Source organism: Chelonia mydas, chromosome 7 (genome assembly GCF_015237465.2).
Source record: "Chelonia mydas isolate rCheMyd1 chromosome 7, rCheMyd1.pri.v2, whole genome shotgun sequence".
NCBI classification, from domain to species: domain Eukaryota; kingdom Metazoa; phylum Chordata; order Testudines; family Cheloniidae; genus Chelonia; species Chelonia mydas.
Genome location: NC_057853.1, coordinates 83,537,399 through 83,560,907, shown reverse-complemented (window position 1 = coordinate 83,560,907; position 23,509 = coordinate 83,537,399). Strand labels below are relative to the sequence as shown.

The 23,509-nt window shown below is 41.5% G+C and overlaps 1 protein-coding gene across 1 annotated transcript; it reads right to left on the bottom strand.

Moving 5' to 3' along the window:
• Window positions 1-348: 348 nt before the first annotated feature.
• PPA1 (inorganic pyrophosphatase 1) lies at window positions 349-23,236 on the bottom strand. Its single transcript, XM_037904297.2, has 11 exons — window positions 22,974-23,236; window positions 19,510-19,574; window positions 14,711-14,764; window positions 13,491-13,610; window positions 12,001-12,087; window positions 11,514-11,640; window positions 10,305-10,432; window positions 7,941-8,026; window positions 6,175-6,244; window positions 4,806-4,845; window positions 349-729 (listed from the first exon to the last, which is right to left on the bottom strand). Exons 1-11 carry the CDS (start codon window positions 23,035-23,037, stop codon window positions 698-700), a joined length of 873 nt encoding a protein of 290 aa, XP_037760225.1. The 5' UTR covers window positions 23,038-23,236; the 3' UTR covers window positions 349-697.
• Between the last annotated feature and the right edge of the window lie 273 nt (window positions 23,237-23,509).

Genomic DNA, 23,509 nt, shown 5'->3' with positions numbered 1-23,509 from the left:
TGTGTAAGTTAATATACTCAAGCAAAGGTTTCTGTGCTTTAAGGTCTTGCTGATGCACAGGAGTAGGTGGTTTGTAATTAAGAACTGCCATGGCAGTTGAGTACTGCTAACCTGAGTGTTTAGGTATATGCATTTTTCAACCAAGGCACCACATTTTTACAGTCACTGAAATTAAGTGTCATGGTCCTTCCTCCACAGAATCCTTGTGCTGTGAAGCAAAAGATGAGCATATGCAGCCTTTGTCTCTTGATAGAAGAAATTTGTTTTTAAAGGCTTATTTGATTCAGAGTAGCTTTGTGTTTAGACAGAATACTGGGAGAGAAGAGGAGGAGACAGGAATCCACAGAATGAACTTCAGCAAAATAATTTTATTTCTTACTAATGTACAGTGAACACCCATCAAGTATTCTATACACAATTGAGTTGAACAATTACTGTTGTGATGTACAAAGATACATATTAAGACACATGAAGCTGCTCTTTTACAAAATGATTGCATTTAGTTCTCCACATGACTTTGGTACATCTTGAACATGCCACACTGGTAGATATGCAATTCTGTTATGATAAGTTATCTATAAGACAAGACTATTTTTTCCTCTGGAACTGTAAGCTAGTATTTCTCATTCCCTCCCCTCCCCCACTTAGGGCTTCCTGGTAGGAGAAATGTAGGCATTTCAACATCCACCTTTAGGTCTTAGTTTTTCTGGTAATAGAACCACTTGTCCACTGTAGTCAGAAAAGGAAAAGAAAAAGGGAAAAGGAAAAAAAAAGGTTTAAACCCAGTTATCATTGTACATTTAGTTCAAGTTCTCCAGGACCCCACAGACCATTAATATTTCTGCAGAAGAGTTTGTGGACCCAATGTTATCTGCCTGTGGCTATTAGGGGTTACTTACCACTCAACTCTTTCAAATTTTACTAATGTCCTCAACCCCTGGGACTGTCAAATGTGATTTTGGAATTGCTCCTGCTCCCACTGCAGTCAGTGGAAGCTTTGCTATTAACTAGAATGGGAGCAAGACTCTTCTTTTTGGCATTTTATCAGTATTGCTAAGTAGAGAAGCAATTAGAACAGTAACAATACAGACTTAAAATTAACTAAGCCACATTGATGTTTGCAGTCCTTGTACTTAAATATTTTGCTATCTCAGATGCAATACATACATTAATAATTTTGTAGTCAGGGATTACAGTAGCCTACAACCATGCTGATTTTATTTTTTAGTTCCATAATTCCCTCGCATCTGAGACATAAGAGTGTTGAGCAACTGTTCCCAGAGACTGAAGTCCTCCTCCCCTCCAGCCTTCCTACTACAATGAAGTTAATGTTTTTACACAGTAGTGTACTTCAAGCATTCTGCACAGGGTCTAGGGCAGTACTAAATACTTTAAAATTCCAGAAGAGTTCCTGACTAGCTGTGATAAATGACGTGTCGGGGGGGGGGGGGGAGAAGCTGCTCCCTTCGATGGGCACCCAGCTAGCCAGCTGTAAAATCCCTCCTGGTAGCTGTTCTTTACTTGATTTACCTGTAAAGGGTTAAAAAGTCCCCCAGGTAAAGCAAAAAGAAAAAAGTGGACACATGACCAAAAGAGCTAATGGGAAGGATAGAACTTTTTAAAATTGGGAAAAGTTTAAATTAAGCACCCAAAATAGCTTTCTTGGGGGTTAGCTTAAAGGTTACAAGCAAACAAAAGCATCTGGGGTTAGTACAGAGAAGTTCAGAAGCCTTAAAAAATAAACAGAAATAAACCTAATTGCGGTCTTCCTAAACATTTCTAATTTACTTACATATTTTGGTTGTTAAAAGTAGTTCTAGATATGATTTTAATATCTGGTTCAAACTTTACACAGCATTCCTGCTGCCCCATCTTTTCAGCCCAGAGAGAACAAAGGGAAAGTTACTTTCCCAATTTTAAAAAGTCCTAGCCTTCCCATTGACTCTTTTGGTCAGGTGCCCACTGTGACATTGCACCCCATAATGCTTTATAGAAATATGCTTATGAATGTAAATATGGCATAACTGGAATATGTTTTATGCTACATGTGCTATGTAACATATCTCTGCAAAGGTTATGATCTACTGCAGGGATTGGCAACCTTTGGCATGCGGCCCATCAGGGAAAGCCGCTGGCAGGCCGGGACAGTTTGTTTACCTGTAGCGTCCACAGGTTCAGCCAATCGCAGCTCCCACTGGCCGCGGTTCGCCATTTCAGGCCAATGGGGCTGTAGGAAGTGACGTGGCCGAGGGATGTGCTGGCCACTGCTTCCCGTAGCCCCACTGGCCTGGGGCAGCGAACCATGGCCAATGGGAGCTGTGATCGGCTGAACCTGCGGACACTGCAGGTAAACAAACAGTCCCAGCCCATCAGTGGCTTTCCCTGGCGGGCCGCATGCCAAAAGTTGCCAATCCCTGATCTACTGAATATATTCATCCTATTTGTATGCAAGTTATAAATACTGGCTGTGTACTTGTTTGATTTTAAGTAGCCTCAGTGAAGCATTTGGTCAGTTTCTTGAGAAGACTATTCTCAGTAAGTGCCCAATCAAGAAACATTTAAGCTGACAAAAGACTTTGATAGATGCCAATCCACATCTGAGCTTTCCTGGGAGCGTTCCTATAGAGAAGTCACGCATAGACATGTGACTTGCCCAGGTGACTCCAAAACTCCATCTTGTAGAGGGGATTCTATATGGGGGAGGAAGGGGTTTCCACCCACAAGAGAGAAACTATATAAAGCCCTAGGAGACCCCTCCATTTTGTCTTCAGCTGGATTAAGAGGTAGCCTCCCCACCCCCAAAAGATACCTGAGAGAAACTGGAACAAAGGATAATTACAGGGGTGTGAGTGATTGCTGGACCCAGAGTAGGAGGCGGCTAGTCTGTAAAAGAAGCTTACTGGAACATCTCTAAGGATGAGATTTCATCTGTAATCACTTTCTTACTGTATTAGGCTTAGACTTGTGTGTTTTATTTTATTTTGCTTGGTAATTCACTTTGTTCTGTTTGTTTATTACTTGGAACCACTTAAATCCTACTTTTTGTATTTAATAAAATCACTTTTTACTTATTAATTACCCCAGAGTATGTATTAATACCTGGGGGGGGCAAACAGCTGTGCATCTCTCTCTATCAGTGTTATAGAGGGAGAACAGTTTATGAGTTTACCCTGTATAAGCTTTGTTACTGTAAGCTTTATACAGGGTAAAATGGATTTATTTGGGATTTGGACCTCATTGGGAGTTGGGTTTGTAAGTGCAAGAGACAGGAGCACTTCTTAAGCTGTTTTCAGTTAAGCCTGTAGCTTGTGGGGGGATGTGGTTCAGACCTGGGTCTGTGGCTGTAGCAGGCTAGCGTGCCTGGCACAACCAGGCAGGGCTCTGAAGTACCAAGCTAGCAGGGAAAACAGGCTCAAAGGTAGTCTAGGCACATCAGGTAGCAGTCCCAAGGGGGTTTCTGTGATCCAACCCATCACACCCACTTTTTTTTTTTCTTTATCTGGGGGACTTTTTAACCATTTACAGGTAAAGCAACAGCTAACAAGAGGAATTTTACAGCTAACTGGCTGGCTGGGTGTCCATCAAAGGGAATTACCCCCCTTCCCTCCCACACACACTTCATTTATCATGCTAGCACTCTCTCCAAACTTAGTTAACAAGAAAGTTTAATCTGTGTTCCCCCTTCTTAAGCAAACTTCAAACTTGTTACTTTAGAACTTAATTACTACACTAGACTCTGCTTGGCAACAAGGCAGCCATTTTGATTACCCACTGATTAGATAATGGTGCAAAAAGGGCTCTTAGATTTCAATGAATCCTGAGCCATGGAGTTGGGAGCATTACCCCAAAAAGCTGTGTGGAGACTGATCCCTTTATGGGGTGAGGGGCTTCAAGATGGCAGCTCATTTCAGGCATTTCTCTTTATTACACAGTTATGATCCCACAACTCCTGAAGTAAGGCAAGCTGTGAAAAGGTTTTAGTAACAGACTTACTCTAGGACTGCATTGGTGCTAGCAGCCTCAAGATTTTAAGGTTAGAGGCATGTTATAGCATCATATATAGAAAAAAGGATGGATGACCAAAGAATGCTTATAGTTGTGACAGCTGCTTCAGTAATGGCATCATCAATCATTTAACCTTTTAACCTTAACCTTACTAGGAATATCCAATTACAAGTTTAAAGATACAAGCATATTCAATGAGGCAAAAGCATTTTTAATGAACCTGTCAGACAGTAACAAATGCTTTAGAAACTGACTAGAGAGGGTATTGGTTTTCTGGCAACTTGTCTGGTTTTTGCTACTTACTTCTGGCTCCTGGGGGAATGAAATCAAGCCTCTCTTTTTTCAGCTCACTTATACATTGCACTATTAATAGATATGTTATCCTACTACTGTAAACTTTTCCCCCTTCACTTTTTTTGGCATAAAGTAGAGAGGTGTGCATTCTGCTGCATTCACTATGCTTTCAGTCCTCTGGATTGCTTTTCCTAAAGCTCAAGAAACCTGCTAATCCCAGTATTCCTTCCTCTTTCCTTGCTAAAGCTATTCAAACAGTAGTTAGAATGCTTGATGCTGCAGCATCTTCACATGTACAAAATTAGGAGTTGAGTGGAAAAGTTAGACATTTTTAAACAGTTACTTACAAAATCTAGAGTTCTAAACAAAGCTTTTAGTTTATTTCCACTGCTTTTAAAAAATGTTACCATACTTAAAATATTTGCAGTAAATTTTTCCTATAGAATATCTCTTAACGAACGCTTCTTAAAGTCACTTTGGAATGAGATGTAGGTGTTAAGGCTTACCTTCAGGTGGTATTGTATTGGGAGTTCCACAGGGTGGTACCTGATAAATAAGACGTGCATTAATGGTTTATGACTGTGGAATCTATTGAGGTACCGTTAAGATCTGGAGACTACTATGCTTCTTGGTGTTCCCAAAGCCCGCTCTTTACTAAACTAGATTTAAAATCCAGGCTATATAAATATGGAGAGAGATTCATACCAGCCAATACTGGAGAACTATGGGTGATGAAGAACACAGCTATATATTGTCAGTATTCTGTAAATCAGTACAGCTTCTAGATAATATGGAAGTAATCAAGCCAGCTATTTTTTGGTGGCATTCTGCACTAAGCATATCTACCTCTACAAAGGCAAGCAGATAATATTCTATTGTCTTTCTGCAGCCATAGCTATTTAATGTCCCAATACTGGATTCCAAAAAACAAGAGCAAAGGACATTTAGAATTAGTTTTGGATTCCAGGTTTAATATTTCCCAAGGAGTATTTGCTTTTCTAGTGATAAGACGAAAATATATTGTGGCTGGTGACAATTCCAGTCCACAACCTAATGAAGTGTTCTATCCTCAGAATTTTACCAGGTAATTCTGACACAGCTATAACATGACACTTTAAGAAAGCAGAGTAAGTTAAACAGGTTTATATCTTCATCTATTTATAAACTGGTCTCTGCTTCTGATAAGAATTTTAACATATTGAAAGGATTTGTTCATTACCTATCCATTCACACTTTTTTGCATCACTTCTATTAGAAATTGCCTAATATTGTGGTACTCCAGACTTACAGGTATAGCCAAATATTCTGAAGTGCTTGAATTCCTCACCCATTTAGAAGTTTTGATTAATGCAGTACACATTAGATGTCAGACAATACATTTGACAGGAAATATTCTCAAGGAATCAGAAGGGAGTCCTTTGTAAGTCGTTCTGTCACAAATATCATGCATTCTGAGGGCAAAGGGTAGCCTATACTTTAAAAACTGAAGTTCATGTTATGTCTTAGCTATTCATTTTCAAAAAGTTCTTTAAACATTTTAACTTCAAGTCATTTACATGAGTTAATGATACAAAAACTAGTACTTTGCTCCAATTAAAACAGTGTTTCAAAAGAGATTCCATCCCCAGATGAGCTGGGCAAGTAGAAACTCTGAAAAAAGGGGTTTCAGTTTCTGTACACGCCTTTACCTCTGCTTACTAAAAGTTCATGCTTAGTTTGGCCATCTAGAGTGATTTTAGTCAGTACAACAAGCTGTTCCTACAGGGAAAAAAGTGTTTTTTTAGTGCACCACCTAAACTCCTTTTGTCTTTTCTTTATAATCACGGACACCCGGTGCTTTAAAAAATAGAGATACCCAAATCTATTTGTACTTACTGCTTCCACAGTAGCTTTAGCAGATTCTTGACTAATACAAAAAGCGCTGTCTGACACAGTTGTATTTGCGCTAAAAGAGAAAGGGCAATTGTGAGAGCCAAGTTCTTTCCTCAAGAGTATTAGACAACAGCATTAATGGTGTTAAGGTTACCAGTTTTAAAAAACACAGGCTGAAGGCTCAGTTTTTGAACGAGCTACAGAATAAGTTGCTAATACTAGAGTAACATAAGAACGGCCCTACTGGGTCAGACCAAGGGTCCACCTAGCCCAGTATCCTGTCCTCTGACAGTGACCAGTGCCAGGGGCCCCACAGGGAATGAACAGAACAGGTAATCATCAAGTGATCCATCCCGTCGCTCATACCCGGCTTCTGTCAAACAGAGGCTAGGGACACCATTCCTGCCCATCCTGGCTAATAGCCATTGATGAACCTATCCTCCATGAATTTATCTAGTTCTTTTTTGAACCCTGTTATGGTCTTGGCCTTCACAACACCTGGCAAGGACTTCCACAGGTTGACTGTGTGTTGTGTGAAGAAATACTTCCTTTTGTTTTAAACCTGCTGACTATTAATTTCATTTGGTGACCCCTAGTTCTTGTGTTATGAGAAGTAGTAAAAACACTTCCTTATCCACTTTCTCTGCACCAGTCATGATTTTATAGACCTCAATCATATCTCCCCTTAGCCGTCTCTTTTCCAAGCTGAAAAGTCCCAGTCTTATTAATCTCTCCCCATACAGAAGCTGTTCCATACCCCTAATAATTTTTGTTGCCCTTTTCTGAACCTTTTCCAATTCCAATATATCTTTTTTGAGATGGGGCAACCACCTCTGCACACAGTATTCAAGAGGTGGGCGTACCATGGATTTATATAGAGGCAACATGATATTTTCTGTCCTATTATCGATCCCTTTCTTAATTGTTCCCAGCATTCTGGTCGCTTTTTGTCTGCTGCTGCACATTGAATGGATGTTTTCAGAGAACTATCCACAATGACTCCAAGATCTCTTTCTTGAGTGGTAACAGCTAATTTAGACCCCATCATTTTGTCTGTATAGTTGGGATTATGCTTTCCAATGTGCATTACTTTGCATTTATCAACATTAAATTTCATCTGCCATTTTGTTGCCCTATCACCCAGTTTTGAGAGATCCTTTTGTAGTCTGCCTGAGTCTTAACTATCTTTAGTAATTTTGTATCATCTGCAAATTTTGCCACCTCACTGTTTACCCCTTTTTCCAAATAATTTATGAATATGTTGACTAGGACTGCTCACAGAACAGACCCCTGGGGGCCACCACTATTTACCATTCATACCTACCCTTTGTTTCCTATCTTTTAAACCAGTTACCAATCCACGAGAGCACATTCCCTCTTATCCCGTGGCAGCTTGCTTTGTGTAAGAGCCTTTGGTGAGGGACCTTGTCAAAGGCCTTCTGAAAATCTAAGTACACTATATCCCCTTGGTCCACATGCTTGTTGACCCCCTCAAAAAATACTAGTAGATTGGTGAGGCGTGATTTCACTTTACTAAAACCATGTTGACTCTTCCTCAACAAATTATGTTCATCTATATGACTGACAATATTGTTCTTTATTATAGTTTCAACCAGTTTGCCCGGTACTGAAGTCACGCTTACAGGCCTGTAATTGCCGGATCACCTTTGGAGCCCTTTTTAAACCCCTAACACAGACTGCTATTATGTACTCCCATTTGCTTAGAATTTTTAACAAAAAAGCAGTGTAACAGAAGAGTTGTAACCTACCAATTGATTTCTCCTCCATCTGTTTTTTTAGATATTAGAGCTGTCCAGTGTTCATGAGTGCTTTTGATTATGTTAATTGCAAAGTCCTAAAATTAAAAAGGATAAATTCCATATTACTGGCAAATACTCTAATGATCCCCCATTCTGTCAATTAGATAGGAACCAACAGAGCCTAATGTTTATGGTAGATATTTTAGAAGAGCAATTTTCTTGCTATAAACAGACTAAGTATCTCTGCTATTATTTTGCCCTCTGTCACTATTAGTATTATAGTAGCAGCTTGAGCTGTTAAGTGAGATTAGGCCCCCTTTGTGCTGGGTACTCTACAGATTCCTAGTAAGACACAGTGCTTGCCCCAAACACCTTAACAGACAAAATGGGGGATTATAAAATTTCTCTTTTAAGATGGAATCAAGATGCTGAAGGAGACATAGTAAGTTTGTGGCACACAGAGGAACTGAACTCTGATCTCCTAAATCTCAGTCCAGTACCTTTACCATAAAACCATTTTCCCCTCTCTCTAACAGAGTGTCTATGTTAGTGAAAGAGGTTGATGTTCGCTAACATGTGTTGGCTGATCCTGACCTAATCCGTATCCCAGGGTGGCCAACCTGAGCCTGAAAACGAGCCAGAATTTACCAATACACATTGTCAAAGAGCCACAGATAATACATCAGCAGACCCCCATCAGCTCTGCCCCCGCTCCCAGCGCCTCCTGCCCACGAGCAGCCCCATCAATCAGCGCCTCCCCCTCCCGATCAGCTGTTTCGAGGCATGCAGGAGTCTGGGGGGGTGGGAAGGGGAGGAGGGGGGCAGGGCCTGTGGCAGAGCCAGGGGTTGAGCAGTGAGAACCCTCCAGCACACTGGAAAGTTGGTGCCTGTAGCTCCAGTCCCGGAGTTGGTGCTTATACAAGGAGCTGAATATTAACTTCTGAAGAGCCGCATGTGGCTCCAGAGCCACAGGTTGGCCACCCCTGCTCTATCCTCCTTCCCCAGTTTAAGCAAACTCTTAGATACAAAGTACTGAAACACCTAACAGAATGGGTGCGACAGGAAAAAAAAGAATAATAGCTATGTAGACTAGCCGTGACACTGATCAATTTTTGGAACTATTTTCTGAATATTTAAAGGAAGGGGACATTTCCAATTAATTTTAGGCAAAAATTGTGTTAACACTTTTTTCTTTTATACATTTAAATTCAAAATACTTTTTAGACTTATGTGTAGCCTGACACACACAAGAATCCTTTTCTAGCATATGATCCAGACAGTGAAACTAGTAATGTAATGGTTATAGTCACAGCCAAGTGAAATACTTAGTGAATATTGTTAAAAGATTTTTTTAAAATTCTTGTTTCACTAGTTATAAATAATTGGAAAGAGAGGGATGCCATCAAAACAAAACCCTTACACCCTGAGAAAATCGGTGAGAATTTCAGAATATATGTACAGTAACTTAGAAGAGGTAAATCAGCTCCTTGGTTATAGCAAATTAGGACAACACATCTGAAGGAGAAGGCTGTGTACACAAGCGCACCACCCAGTCTTCATGGGTTACCTGTGTGCTTTTGTCACTTGCTAGGAGGCTCTAACAGGCCAAGATTGGGGTGGGGGGGTGGGGGGAAGAGATCAATGAGATAAAGGGAAGCACCAGTCATGTCCCCTTTGTTCTGGCTCAGCTCCACATGTCAACAGAAAGTCATTGGAGTTACTGTGCTGGTTCTATGCCAGAAGATCCTGTGTTCTGGAGTGATCCTCCTGTAGCGGGATACGCCTATTTTATGTGTGGTTTCCAACAGCTGGGGGTGTTCAACAGCTGCATTGCACCTGAGGATGTAACCCTTAGTGTTTCTGCTAGCAAGCAAAATAAAGATGGGGTTGGGGAGAGCTAGAAGAGGAATAAATCAGTGATTTCTATTACAGTAGATAAAATAAAGCTTAGTCAAGTGGCCTACGTTTTCAAGTGAAACTTCAGTTTTGCAGTCACACTAACATTTAAAACAAAAGGAGTACTTGTGGCATCTTAGAGACTAACAAATTTATTTGAGCATAAGCTTTCGTGAGCTACAGCTCACTTCATCGGATGCATTCAATGAAGTGCATCCGAATGCATCCGATGAAGTGAGCTGTAGCTCACGAAAGCTTATGCTCAGATAAATTTGTTAGTCTCTAAGATGCCACAAGTACTCCTTTTCTTTTTGCGAATACAGACTAACACGGCTGCTACTCTGAAAACTAACATTTAAGTATGCAATATGTGCCTCACGCTTAATGTACAGACTATTGTTCCTCAACTGTAATGTGCTTTTTGGACAATCAGATTGGTTTTACAGATTTACAATAATGAAGAGGTGGTTACATTACCTTGTCTTTAAATTCTCCATTAAATGCAAACTGGTTTTCTTGCTTCCCATCAGGTATCTTGTACCTTCTAAACCAGTCCACTGTAGCTTCTAGGTATCCAGGTTTTATCTTTCTGACATCATCAATATCTAACAGCAGGGGGAAAAAAAAAAAAACAAAAAAAACCTCTTCTTTATCATGCAAATAAGTGCAGTCTTAAACTAGTCTGTGCTATGCGTATAATATACTTTTGTCCAGACCACCTTGGAGTCTTGCACTACTGAGGAAGATAAGCATTATGATTGTTGGCTACAGTACAAACACCTGAAACATCTCCTAAAGAGTGCATGCCTAGCTCTCATGAGAAGTCATTTGTTAGGGACAAGTTTGGCTAATGTACTATAAGTCAATTTTTAAGACAGAGGGTGGATTTTAGATATCTAAGAACAAGATTTACCTCCCTGCCCAAGTTTATGTCAAAAAGACAAGAAACAAGTTAATTTGAGACGGCAAGAAGTAGTCAGATTTGAGGCTGGTTGATCCTCAGAGTATATCCAACTGTCCAAAGCATAGAAGAGTTATTTTTCAAAGATAGGTTATTGATAACCTTTAATAGGTCGGATTAGCCCAAGTTATTTTACTGGAATCTTTTCTGATTTTCAGGGGAGAAGGGGCAGAAGGAATTTTGACCTTTAGTCAGGAGAAACTTGAGTGGAGAACTTAGGTGTGTTTTGTCAGACACCACATGCTCATTTAGCTGTATGGACCCGATCAAGCCAGCTGTTGCTCAGAGGTGCAAATTGTGCCTTGTGCCTGCGCCAGCAAAATCTCATGAGTGCTGTGTATGCAATTCACCCTCAGTGGAGTTTCCACTATCACCTTCCCTCAGGGTTTTGGCTGCACAAGGGTAACCAGCTCCCACTGGAAGCTTCCAAGCGACCTCTACCAGCAGAGGTGCTAAAGGATTGTGCTGAACTAGTACACCCTTCTGCAGCTTAGGCCAGCACCACTTCTAGGAATATGTAGATCCTTTGGCACAGGAAGCAGGATGGGAGTAAAAAAGGGGGTTGTGTTCACCTTGCTCTGCCAAGGCCCTGTGCAGAAGCTGGCTAAAATCTAGCTCTAGGGATTTTAAATGCAGATTTTTCCAGCATGAAGGAACATTCTGTTCAAAACCCCCAGTTGGGTAAGTAAAAGGCCAAAACAATGCCTTCCTCCTGTGCTACTTACTGTTATAGCTGGCTGCTTCAGGGTCTTCAATATTGATTGCTATTACTTTCCAGTCTGTCTCCCCCTCATCAATCAGCGCTAGTGTGCCCAGAACTTTCACTTTAATTACTTCTCCTCTTGAGCATATCTAATTAAATAAAATGTATTAATTATTTCTACCAATGTGCTATGGGATGTGCAACATAAGACGCATTACAATTCAGTAAAAAGTTAACATTCAAAACAAGTTCAGTAAGAGGATCAATACAGAAGACTGAATGGCTGGAAACTAATGTAAATCACACCACTGGGTAGCCATTAACTTGAACTTTGACATGAATTTGGGGAATTAAGATTCATTACGTTTCAGCACCAGAAGTCTCCATGGCAGCATTAAGAGAAGCCAAGTTCTTAATAAAAGACCCAGAAGTTAGGTGGTCTCTGAAGTCAGTTAATTAACGGATTACAGTTCTAAGAAATAAACATCCTTTGTAAGATAGCACATTACCTTGCTTCCAATTTCACACACATCAATTGGATCATTATCTCCATAGTAGCCAGTATTTTCATCTTTGTGTCGTGGATTCTCCCATGTCTACGTATGAGAAAGATTTTTAAACTAGATGAGAGCCCCAGAGATTCAAAATGTACATGAATGGATGGCTCTGAGTTTTTCATGCAGGCAGCAGTTTTCTAGTGAAGAAGCTTAATTAAGATGGAATGTTTCTCCATTGGGTTTCAGCAGGAAGAAAGTCAGTTTTGATTGCTGGTTAGGAAGTGTTCACTTTTTACATTTGTTTACACAGCCTGTTTACTTTGTCCATTTCCATTTGGGATTTCTAGATCAGGATAAGCTGCATGCTCACTTCCTCTGACTGTTCTTTTAAACTACTTCTCGTTATCAGAACTGACCTCACTTTCTCCTAGGTCAGAGGGGAGGATACAGAAAGTTAGCAGGATAATTAAAAGACAAAACAAGATCAGTGTTAAGATAGTCCTTTTACAATAAGGAACTTGTAGCAGCATTATTTACATATTTATGCTGGCAGGCAGGCAGCCAAATCTGTCCATCTTTGGTGGTGGAAAGTTTGTCTGAATTTAAGGGCAGTGTGTGGACAAAGTTCAGAGAAGGGTATGGAAGAGATCCATTCTGTACAGGTTGTCATACAATGTGTTTTGTTAGCTACAACATTAACTAAAAACCTAGCTTTTATTTATATGAGATAGAAAGTCTATTTCTAGAAAAGGCCAGGACTGTTCAAATTACAGATGTGAAGCCCAGCAGAATGCAAGTATTAATACTGTATCTTATCTAAGGTGATTTTAGTATATTTAGCCATAGGATCCTAAAGCATTTTCAAGTTATGTATACATTAATGACTCTCTTCGTGATTTTTCACTGTCTGTACACAACTGAATGTAGGGTCTCCTGACAGGCTGCTTTTAAGAAGAATTTGTCTGGGAAATCCAAGTCAGACCATTAGATGAAGCACCAGGGGTCTGAAACTTACACATGGGCACAGAATCACTCCTATCAGAGAGCACTTACCAAATGCCTAAAACATTCTTCTTATATAGCAACATTCTTCAGTGAAGACTATCCACCTACTACTAATTTCTGAAGACTGCTGTTCAACTGAATTGATAGGTGGTAGGGGTCATTGTAGCTTAACAGCTGGCATTTTATTACTGGTATAAAGCCAGTTTTATTCTACATCGGTATTTTACTGCAAGTTTATATTTTTGTTAGCTTGATTACAACATGACTTGCATACTTACCTTCCTCTTGAGATTTCTGTCACTACTGACTACATATTTCCCCTCATTAGCATTTTCTATTTCAGTTTCAGTCTGAATAGATTCAGCCTGGTGTTTTGTTAGCATGGTAGCATTCACATTTTTAAAAAAAACATATAAATATGTTCAGGATGGTGTTTGTGTGGCTAATATCTAGTTTCCACCGCAAGAAAAAGGTAAGATATATGTACAAAGCAATACCTGTGGGATAGCACCGTAATTCCAGATATAGCCCTTGTGGGGAAATACATTAGCAACATAACGCAGCTGTCCTTTCTTCACATCTTGTTTAATTGGGTTTAGAGGATCCTTTGTTGCAATCTGAAACAGACAAATGCAGTTACCTGCACATTTTTTACCTAACTGAAACGACGACCATTTAGTCACCCGGACCCCAGATGTTCAAAATTAGGAATCTGAATCTAATCTGAAAACTCCCTTCAAAGTCAACAAAAGCTGTTAGATTCAGTACCTTTGAAAGTCTGGCCACACAGGCAAATGCCAAAATATGCCCAGAGGCTTTTTTTCTTTTTCATGGAAAGTCTTGGCCTGGCTTCTCCAGTAAAAATAAATACTATTGACATCATGGGTAAAATTTGCCTCTGGAAGAGTTGCTTAAAATGGTATCCAAACCAGTCCTATTTGGAATGAGCCCCTTACTTGGCGATTAAGATACATTACAGATTGTAGCTATTAGGATACAGGCTCTCCCTCAGTGATCCAACTAGTCAGGGGCCAGAGGTAAAGGAAAGGCTACTCCCAAGGGAGGTATTCAGATAAGCTGGAATGTGGAAGCCCTCCAAAACATACAATTACTCTTAATACCCAAACCCATCCTTCTTAAATTATGCTTATATAGCCTGCAGCCATTCCAGTGCCCAAGTAGTATGGGCCAAACTAATCCCTTTCCTGGAGGAGGTCTCTTCCACTAGGCATCTGGGGCTTCAAGCAAGAGTCTTAAAGCTCCACCAACATCTGGGTCTTGGACTGAAGAAGGCTATACCTCGCATAGGAGTGATACTGGTCTACTATTACAGTGTTCCTAGTTCATTTAGCAGTTAACTACAGTAGAACTATGATTTAAAAAGTTTTCATAAAACTGCCCATACTCTGCAATTTTTTTTTATACAGCCAGGTGTGCTTTGCAACTGTTATACCTAAACTGAGACATCAACACTGGTCAGAGCTTTTAAGTTTCATGATATTTTGCTTACTTTAGTATTAATACATAATAAAGCTAGTTACCAAAGTTTTACATTTAGGTCTGTTAACTTGGCTGTCTTCTGCTTGTTCCAGAGCAAAGTTGTACTACATTAGACTACTTTTTTCCTTTCAAAAAAGCCACACAGATTCAGCAGTGCCAGAGATTTAAGAACTAGAAGCAGCCAGACCTTCAGTTATGGATTTTATCTTCCACTTACCTCCATCTTTGCATTTGTCCATCGAGGTACTTCCACAACCATGTTGAACACATTCTGAAACAAGCAAGAAGCAGATCAGCAAAATCTCTCTGAAATGAGAAGTACATCCCCATATTCTAAAGGAAGCGCAAACTAATCAAAAGCAGCAAGTTATTTAAAGTTCTAACACATTTTGCTGTGTCCAAGTGAGATAATTTTGTTGTATCTTGATAACTGACTGAGCAGCAGGATTTTAAGTGTCAACAGTAAAGTGTTCAATATTCAGACTAAAGTTACTCCTCCATGCAAGCCCAGCATTAAGGCTATTTTATATTCTGACAGTAGGTTTTTTACACTGTTGGTGCAACACACATCTTTTCAGCAACATAACTCCATGACACTAGTAGATCCTGAAATACCAGTTTTAAATTAAGTTTAATAAACATATAACAAGAAGTATCTCATGTGAGTTTCTAGTGAGAAACAAAATGGAGGCCAAAGAAAGCATAAGCAGATCCATGACACTAAAAGGTTTCATTTTTCATTTGCAGGGTGAATATAATTGAGGCAGTTCTAAGAAAAAAATGCTTCTGATAGGCATTCTACATTGCAGAAATACAAACTCCACCCTGACTAAAAGAAAAAAAAAAAAAAAACACAACCAGAGATCTCCAAGATGTTCTGAAAATCATCCCTCCCCGTGTAAAAAGATGGCCCATCTATAGCTCAGGCACATTTAATGGAGTAGGTACAAGGATTGTCAGGAAGACAGTAGAATCTCAGAGTTATGAACATGTTGGAAATGGACACTGTTCGTAACTCTGAACAAAACGTTATGGTTGTTCTTTCAAAAGTTTACAACTGAATGTTGACTTAATATAGTTTTGAAACTTTCTATTATGCAGAAAAAAATTCTGATTTAACCATCTTAATTTAAATGAAACAAGCACAGAAACTTTTTTTTAAAAACTTTTCCTTTTAAAAAAAAGTTTCAACAGTACTGTATTTGCTTTTTTTTTTTTTTTTGGGGGGGGGGGGGGGGGGTGGTCTTTATTGCTGCCTGATTACGTACTTCCGTTTCCAAATGAGGTGTGTGGTTGACCAGTCCGTTTGTAACTCTGAGGTTCTACTGTATAGAACTGTCTCTTGTAGTACTGAGACTATGGGTGCGACTTGGCACGAAACTTCCACAGAGATGAGAGTTAGACCAACACAGAGTACTTCTTCTGAAAGTCCCATACTAGAGTCATTTCTTCCTCCAGAGCTCAGAGCTTTTTTGTATTTTTTTTTTGTTTTTTAAAAAGGCCTCCCCCACAACTAAGACTGGCTTATTTTTTCTCAAAGTGCTGAGTACCTGCAGCTCCTGGCTCCATATCAACCGTTGGTTCATCTAATCCTCAGGTTGAGCAGCATTAGTATTTCAGAACAGTTGTATCAGAGATGCTAAATCCCTTGCACCTGCATTTCACCAAAGTTGGATGACTAATGGTTTGCAATCAGTGTTACATGTTCTCCAGTTTCAGTTTACTACACCTACTCTTTCAATGTTAGGGGCTCTTCTCTGTGGTTCAGAGCTCCATTAGTGTTTGTGCATTGCTCTACTAAGGAGGGAGAGAGAAAGATCCATTAGTGTGGAAAATGCAGTGGATCAGAACAGAGTAGGTAAGGTGTGATTGTTCAATCAGTGCTTAAGTGTATGGAAATAAACTTAACTTTTGAAGGGAGGGAGAGGAGGTTGAAGGGTATTAGCTAAATTCAAGATAAGGCAACTTCTGGAAACTTGTGTATATGTAGAAGCTAGTTCATATTTGGGAAATTAAGTGGGTGAGTTTGACATGGTTTAGACGGCATGATTAATACATTAAGATAGTGTGACTTCACATTTGAATACTAGGAGGACAAGAGCCCACGTACAGATAGGTTTAGCACATCTCAAATCTTAGACTGAAAAATACTTTACAATCCTCTCAAGATCTTAAAAATACCAGGATTAAGAGCTAGAGGCAGTGTCCAGACAAAGTAACGTAACCTTTTGCCCTAAGCTGGACTCCCTAACAAAACAGCTACTGAACCAGCAGAGTAACCAGGAAAGTTCCCTGAGATAGCCATGCAATACAAAGAAAAGTAACATAGTCAACAGTGCATTGTGTAGTTGTATACAATATTAATCACACTTGTTTCTCTCCAATGACTTTTGTACACACACCCCACAGACACTGATGTAGTGTGCTGCTTGTTTACCAATCTGAGATTAGCAGTTAACCGGTAATACTCCAAATCCTGAAGCCGATAGGCACTGCTCCAGACACCTTCCCACCCTCTTCGCTCCAATTTTTGTTTTTACCCAGTTCAAGAAAGACTGGGGAGAATGAGAGTATAACTTTTGTTGTATTTTATTAGTCTAAGTTACATTCCGGAAACGTGCTTTTGGAAGTTGGAAGTTTTGCACGAGTTGATGGGCAAGAAGACACTGCTCTCCACCACATTTGGCATATGGTGCTTTGTGAGTGGCCTTAACTTGAAAGTGTCTTCTCCTTACCACTCAGCTAACTGCTGCCCTTAACACCCTCCCCAAGTTATAAACTTACACACTACATAGGAGTTGGTCTTGAAAGTATCTTGGTTCTGCTCATATGAGGTCTTGCACACACTACTGGAAAATTAGAAGTTTTTGTTTCAGCCCATCTTCCCTTTATATTCATAACACCCCGGTCAATACATGAAATGCTTCCAAAATGTTGTCTGTATCTACTTTAGTGGTATAATTCTGATAAGTCAGAAAAGATATTTTTACCAGGAGGGTTTACTGTAAAAAGCAAGAGCTAGCTAGCGGACCGTGCACGTACCTGATCTTCTGGGCTCTTGCCTCTTCTCTTACCACCCTCAGAATTCAGTCATGCTAACCCTTTCCCTGCAAATGTGCACTACTTCCTCAAACCATATGTCAGAGGAAAATTTTCATGGAGAGGAAACCCATGGGCAGAACACAACAGTCCAAGGAGAGGTTGGGTAGCTTTCACTCGCTGTATTCACACACAGGATGGCAGTTTCCCAGCTTCCCTTTATTAAACTTGAGGTTTTGATATGCATATGCTGTGGTCCAATGAAACAACAGGAGAACTGCCTTTCCTAGACTAAGGAAGGAGGAATGCAGAGGGTGCCAAAGACTAGTGCATAGATTTGAGCTTTTTATTTTAGCGTGTGCAACATCTTAACAGATAATTCATCTATTTTTTAAAACTCTACATTTTAATACTAGTAGCAAGTGGAAATGCAAATGGCATATGACCAGCCAGCTCTCTACAAAAAGTAGTTATTAAGGCAGCACAGACAACTCTACTCCCTCCTATAGGTCCTCTTTGTAAGATTGAGCTCCACAAATAACTCTGCATAATAGGAGATTAGAAGTAGTACCTGAGGAGGGAGGAGGAATGAGTTTAAAAAAAGAGGGAGGGGGAAAGAGACATCCCTGTGACACAGATTTGTATTTGGAGCCAACATCTTGATCAAATACTGACATTGCGTAACTTGATACCATTTTACAATTTGTCAGAAAGCATTTTGAAATGCTGAGTCCAGAAAAACCTTCAATTCTGCTACAGAGTTTGACCCATATTCAGCACTCCCATGGATGTCAGTGGAAGTACCACAGCAGCTCAAGGGGCTTTAGAAACTTTAAAAAAGGAAGCAGTTCTCCAGATGTAATGGAAGAGAGTCTTACACTACTCCCATCACCACAGCACAAGCTTTGCCAATTCTGAACTAGCACTATGTTTGGACAAAAGTACCAAAAGAGGTGGTAAAAACCCTGGGAGGGGGAAGGAGGTGGGGGAGAAGTACACACAATGAAAAATTCTTTCCACACAGCATATCATTCCCAAGATCCTGAGCTGCTATTCAAAAATGGTGCAGTTGGGCCAGACCTTGAAAGCAAGTTGGAACCACCATTTTAAGTTGCAGGAGCTGCCAACAACCTTAAGGACTTGTTATGGCACCCATGGATCACAGAGAATGCAGGGATTCCCCAGCCACACTCCTCTCAGAGCAGGATAGTTTTTATAGGAGCTACTGGAATGGCTCTGGGTAACCTGATGATCTCGACATACACTGGGAGGTTACTTCAGTAGCTGGTTAAACTGGAATTACAACAGATCTTCATTTGGAAAGTGACACAAAGCAGCCCTAATGCAGCTAAGAATTTAGCCCCAGAACTAAGAAGCACTTCAGGACGATGCAATGAAGACACAACAATTTCAGTGGAGCTTTACATAAGGATTCTGCTCATGGGGAGCTGTTCGTGGTATTAGGGCCTAAGTCATCACTTCTCAAATTCTTCTACATTAGCATTCTTAGAAAAGTTTACAATTTTTATAGCTTTCATCCATGAAACCAACCATTGCATAGCTCTCATCCATGAAACCAACCATTTCCAGTTTATAAGACGAGTAACAATGTTATTTCACATGTCTAAGTTAATAAAGTTAGTTGCCTCAGTGGCTTGGCATCAGAAGTTATTTACTAGTTCCAAGGTACAGAGGACCTTATCATTCATTTTATGGCTAAGTTTGTACTGAATTTCCCTTATCAGCAGAGAAAGTGCATGATGTAAGATTCCACCTAACCCAGTTTGCTCAGTTAGAGAAATTGCAGTTGCACTGTTTAGCCAGCGGCCAACTAATGTCATAGTTTATGTTGCAGTTATTTACCACACAGATGCACTGAAAGGAGAAACCAATAGTATCTGGAGGGAAGAGATTTCTAATAGGAAAGTTCTCATAGTGGGAAGCTAAGAACCTGCTTAATATAGCCACATACATTACCTTGCCAGCAACTGGATATATTGGAATATCATGGAATGGTGAAATGTAGTGTCCTTTATCATTTTCTGAAAGAACAACATATTAAACTAGTAAATAAAGATGCATTAATTAGCGCTAATGAAAACAATTTAACTATTATGGCTATAAAGTTGTCTTTATTCAAATACCTAGCTTAGAAGATGTTGACCATGTCCTGAAATAGTAACAGGGAAACTAGTGTCAGAGATGTAGTGTTACTACAGGCAGGTCTACACTACATCCAGGATTGACGCTCTGAGATCGATCCACTGGTGGTCGATTTAGCGGGTCTAATGAAGACCCGCCAAAGTGACAGCAGATTGCCCTCCAGGCAACCCCTATACTCTACCCCGACAAGAAGAGTAAGGTAAGTCGACGGGAGAGTTTCTCCCATCGACCCCTCGCGGTATAGACCCCGTGGTAACTTGACCTAAGGTACACTGACTCCAGCTACATTATTCACATAGCTGGAGTTGCGTAGCGTAGGTCGACTTACCGCAGTAGCGTAGACATAGCTTAGTTACAGTTCCATTGCTGCAACATAGGTCTTATAAAACTCCCCATGTTTCCTCCAGAAATACAGCACAAGAGAAGGCTTATTAAAAAGCAGCCATCACTTGTTTGCAGAGCTCACCTTAATATTTGCACAAATAATATTGTAAAGGATTTTTTTTTTTTAAATAGAGGGTTGTGAATACATGAAGGAAGTAACAAGACATCTATCTCCCTAATCTCAGCGCAGTTTAAAAGAACCAACAGATAGAAACATTCTATTTCAAACTCTAAGGAGAAGTTGATATCACAGATGCATAATACCCTCAAGTAGTTAGACAAAGATTCCTGGGAAAAATGGAAGTAGATTCTCTAATGTATCACATTCTATGGGGGAAATGGCATGGGACAACCTCAAATGACACCTACGGAGGTGACTGTCAAGATTATAAAAATATTGATAATTGTCAAACACTGGCTGGAAGAAGGACAGCAAATTACATCCAGATCTTATAGGAAGTGGTCTAGATTCACTTTAAGACCACCACAAGGTTTAATTAGCTTGCAGATATAGTTTGTCTTGGAGCTGTATCTTAAGAGCTCCCCTAATAACTACATACAGAAGCCTTGTTAATAAGCAATACTTATACCCCTCCCAAGTGCTATAGATCACCCAGTAAATCAAAGTGGTTCCAATATGTATGGCACATGCAAAGGGCCTATTTGTTGAAGGCTACCAGCTAGTTAAGGTTGGCTAACCTCATTCATGAGTTACAATCATCAGACATTTCCACCCCCTCCTAGCACTGCTGCACACATTTTCCGGGGGGAGGGGACATCCTCACCTCACACCTGCTTACCAGGAATGAGTCTGAAGCTGTTTCCTGCCCCAGCTAGCAGATAACTGGACAGAGTATGAGTGGGAATGAAGCCAGAATCCTATGCTCGGCAAGCCCAGCACCCTTGCAGGACCTTTGCAAGACTATCCTGCCCAGGACTGCTAGTTACTAATTTAAAGCACAGTCAGTGTGCTCAGTGAAAGTGGCCATTATCTTTGATGTTCGATAAGTTGAAACAAAATGGTCTGCAAAACTACAAAAATAAAGAAGTAGTGAAGACCAGGACTGGGAAGTTCACTGTAGCCTGGTGTAGACATTCTGCTTTCTTTCACATTTTGGTACAGTTCATATTTAGAATTGCAGCTGATATTTAAAGCCACGATGGCAAGAGTGCTGCTGTTACAGCCTGCGTAGAACAGAACTTTGAGGGATCTGAGAATTAACAGTTTCAGTTTGTAGGTTTTCTGGTATTTTCTACAGACCTACTTATTTCAGCATAAATGAGTTACTTTGCTAGTTGCCCTCAAGAGAGTTGTTTGGTTCCCCCCCAATAAAGCAAGACTTTGGAAATCTGATCATTCCCAGCAGACAATGTGAAACAGACAGCTATTTCTCCTGTTGACTGAGCAATACTCATTTTAACTCCCCACCCCATTTTCTCTCCTGCTCCTACTGCATGAGTCGGAAAACATGGAAAGATTCTGTTATTCATACCTGTGTATTACCAATTAGTATCACCCAGAGATTTTATAATGTAATGGACAGTGTCTGCTTTTTCTCTGTGAAATAAATTTCAAATCCTAGCAGGTCAATATTAGATATTAACTTTTCCTACTAAACAATACAGTACTAAATTATCACTTTCCTAGAAAGACTGTATTGGATACAAAATGTTTCATAATCTCAGTTAAGACAGCCATTAGGAGATTAGTCACTTAAATGGCTAAGTCAGAGAAGCCGGCTAGGATTCTTAGCTTATCTCTCTTCAGAAAATTGAGTTGGGAACATTGTACTAAGTCAAGCATTTTCTTCTGCTGAGGTGCAAGAGAGCAGGTCTATTATTTGTGGCCAGTTCAGTATCATGCCCTTTTACCCTAACCATGGAAAGCGAGCTACTAAGGAAGCCAAATAGATGATGCAATACTCAGATAGCCAATTTTGTTCTCTCCTTCACCCCCAGCACAAGTTCTTACTTGAGAGCTATCACAAGTTAGGAGTGGGTACAGTTGGGAACTACTTCTCTCTCTGTAATCAGGCAGAAGATTTAGGGGATGCAGGCAGAGCAAGTTGATGGCATTATCAGAGGTGTCAGTTTGACATGTCTGGTCAAGAATAAGAGGAAGAGTTAAGTCGCCACTTCACTGAGGGAACAACTAGGTCTTGTGGGCTTCAACGAAGGATTTTGAAGAGCTGATAGGTGCATGATGAACAGTCTCAAGGACGTGGTCCTACAAGCAGCTAGTTTCCCCTATGATCTTTCTGCTCTCCCATGCATTTAAATGTGGACGATACCTCCCTCCCTCCACATTTTCACCCCTTCTACGTTTAAAAAAAAAAAAAAAGCAGCATACGAGTAGAAGATTGGCCCCAGGCGAGTTGACTTTGGCAGGGCTGCTGCTCGAGACACGTAGCCGCGCTTTCGTTGCTTCCCCGCACGACAGGTGACCCCATTCCCACCAGCCCCTGCACCCGGCCAGTGCCAGGCGGAGCCCTGGGGGCAGGGTGCCGCCTAGGCCAGCGCCCCAGGTTACCGCCCTAAACAGCCCGGCCAGGGTAAAGGCCGTTCCCCCGGGGACAGGGCTGGAAGGAGCAGGAAGCAGAGAAAAGCCCTTTACAGGATTATCTGGCGGCGGCAGCAGGCACCTTGGCCGGCCCCACCCGCGCCACGCTCAGACTTTAACCCGCTTGGCAGCCGGGCCGGCGAGGGGCGGGGGTGCCAAGGCAGCTCCGCACGGATCTGGTCAGCGGGGCCGGGCCCAGCCCCCCGGACGCGAGGGGGCGACCCCAGGCCGGAGGCTGCCCCCAAGCCGGGCGCTATGCCGCCTGGCCTCCCCCGGGGCGGGATCCCATCGCCCGGGCACCCCGCGCGGAGCGGGAGGGCCGCCGCGCACTCACTGAAGAAGACCCGGTACTCCAGGCTGTTGAGGGTGGCGCGCTCCTCCAGGCTGTAGCTGGCCATGGTGCCACCGGCAGCGAACGAGACAAACTGACACACACCGCACCGGCCCCTTCACCAGGGACGCTAACGCTGCCGGGCACAGCACTGCGCAGGCGCCGGGCCTCTCCCCCTCTTGCGCCCCGCCCAGCCAACCCTCAGGAACAGGATTGCGCAGGCGCATGGCCATGTGGCCCTCCCACGGCCTCAGCGCAGAGAACAACGCTGCGCAAGCGCATTCTCACGCCTCGCCTACTTCGAGATAGTGGCCCATTAGCGCACAAGTTGTGCGCATGCGCGCTCTTCTCGGCCTCGCTCGAGCGGGCTGTCAAGAGCACACGTGGCTTCCCCGCAGTGCCCGGCCCGCTTTCTTTCCCCGGCCGGCGGCGCGGTCACCGAGGCTGGCTGCGTACAGAGAGTAAACCCCTACAGCGTAGCGACCGCTCCCCTCCGTCCCTGCCCTGGGACCTTCCCGCACCCCCTGCGCCCCCAGCTG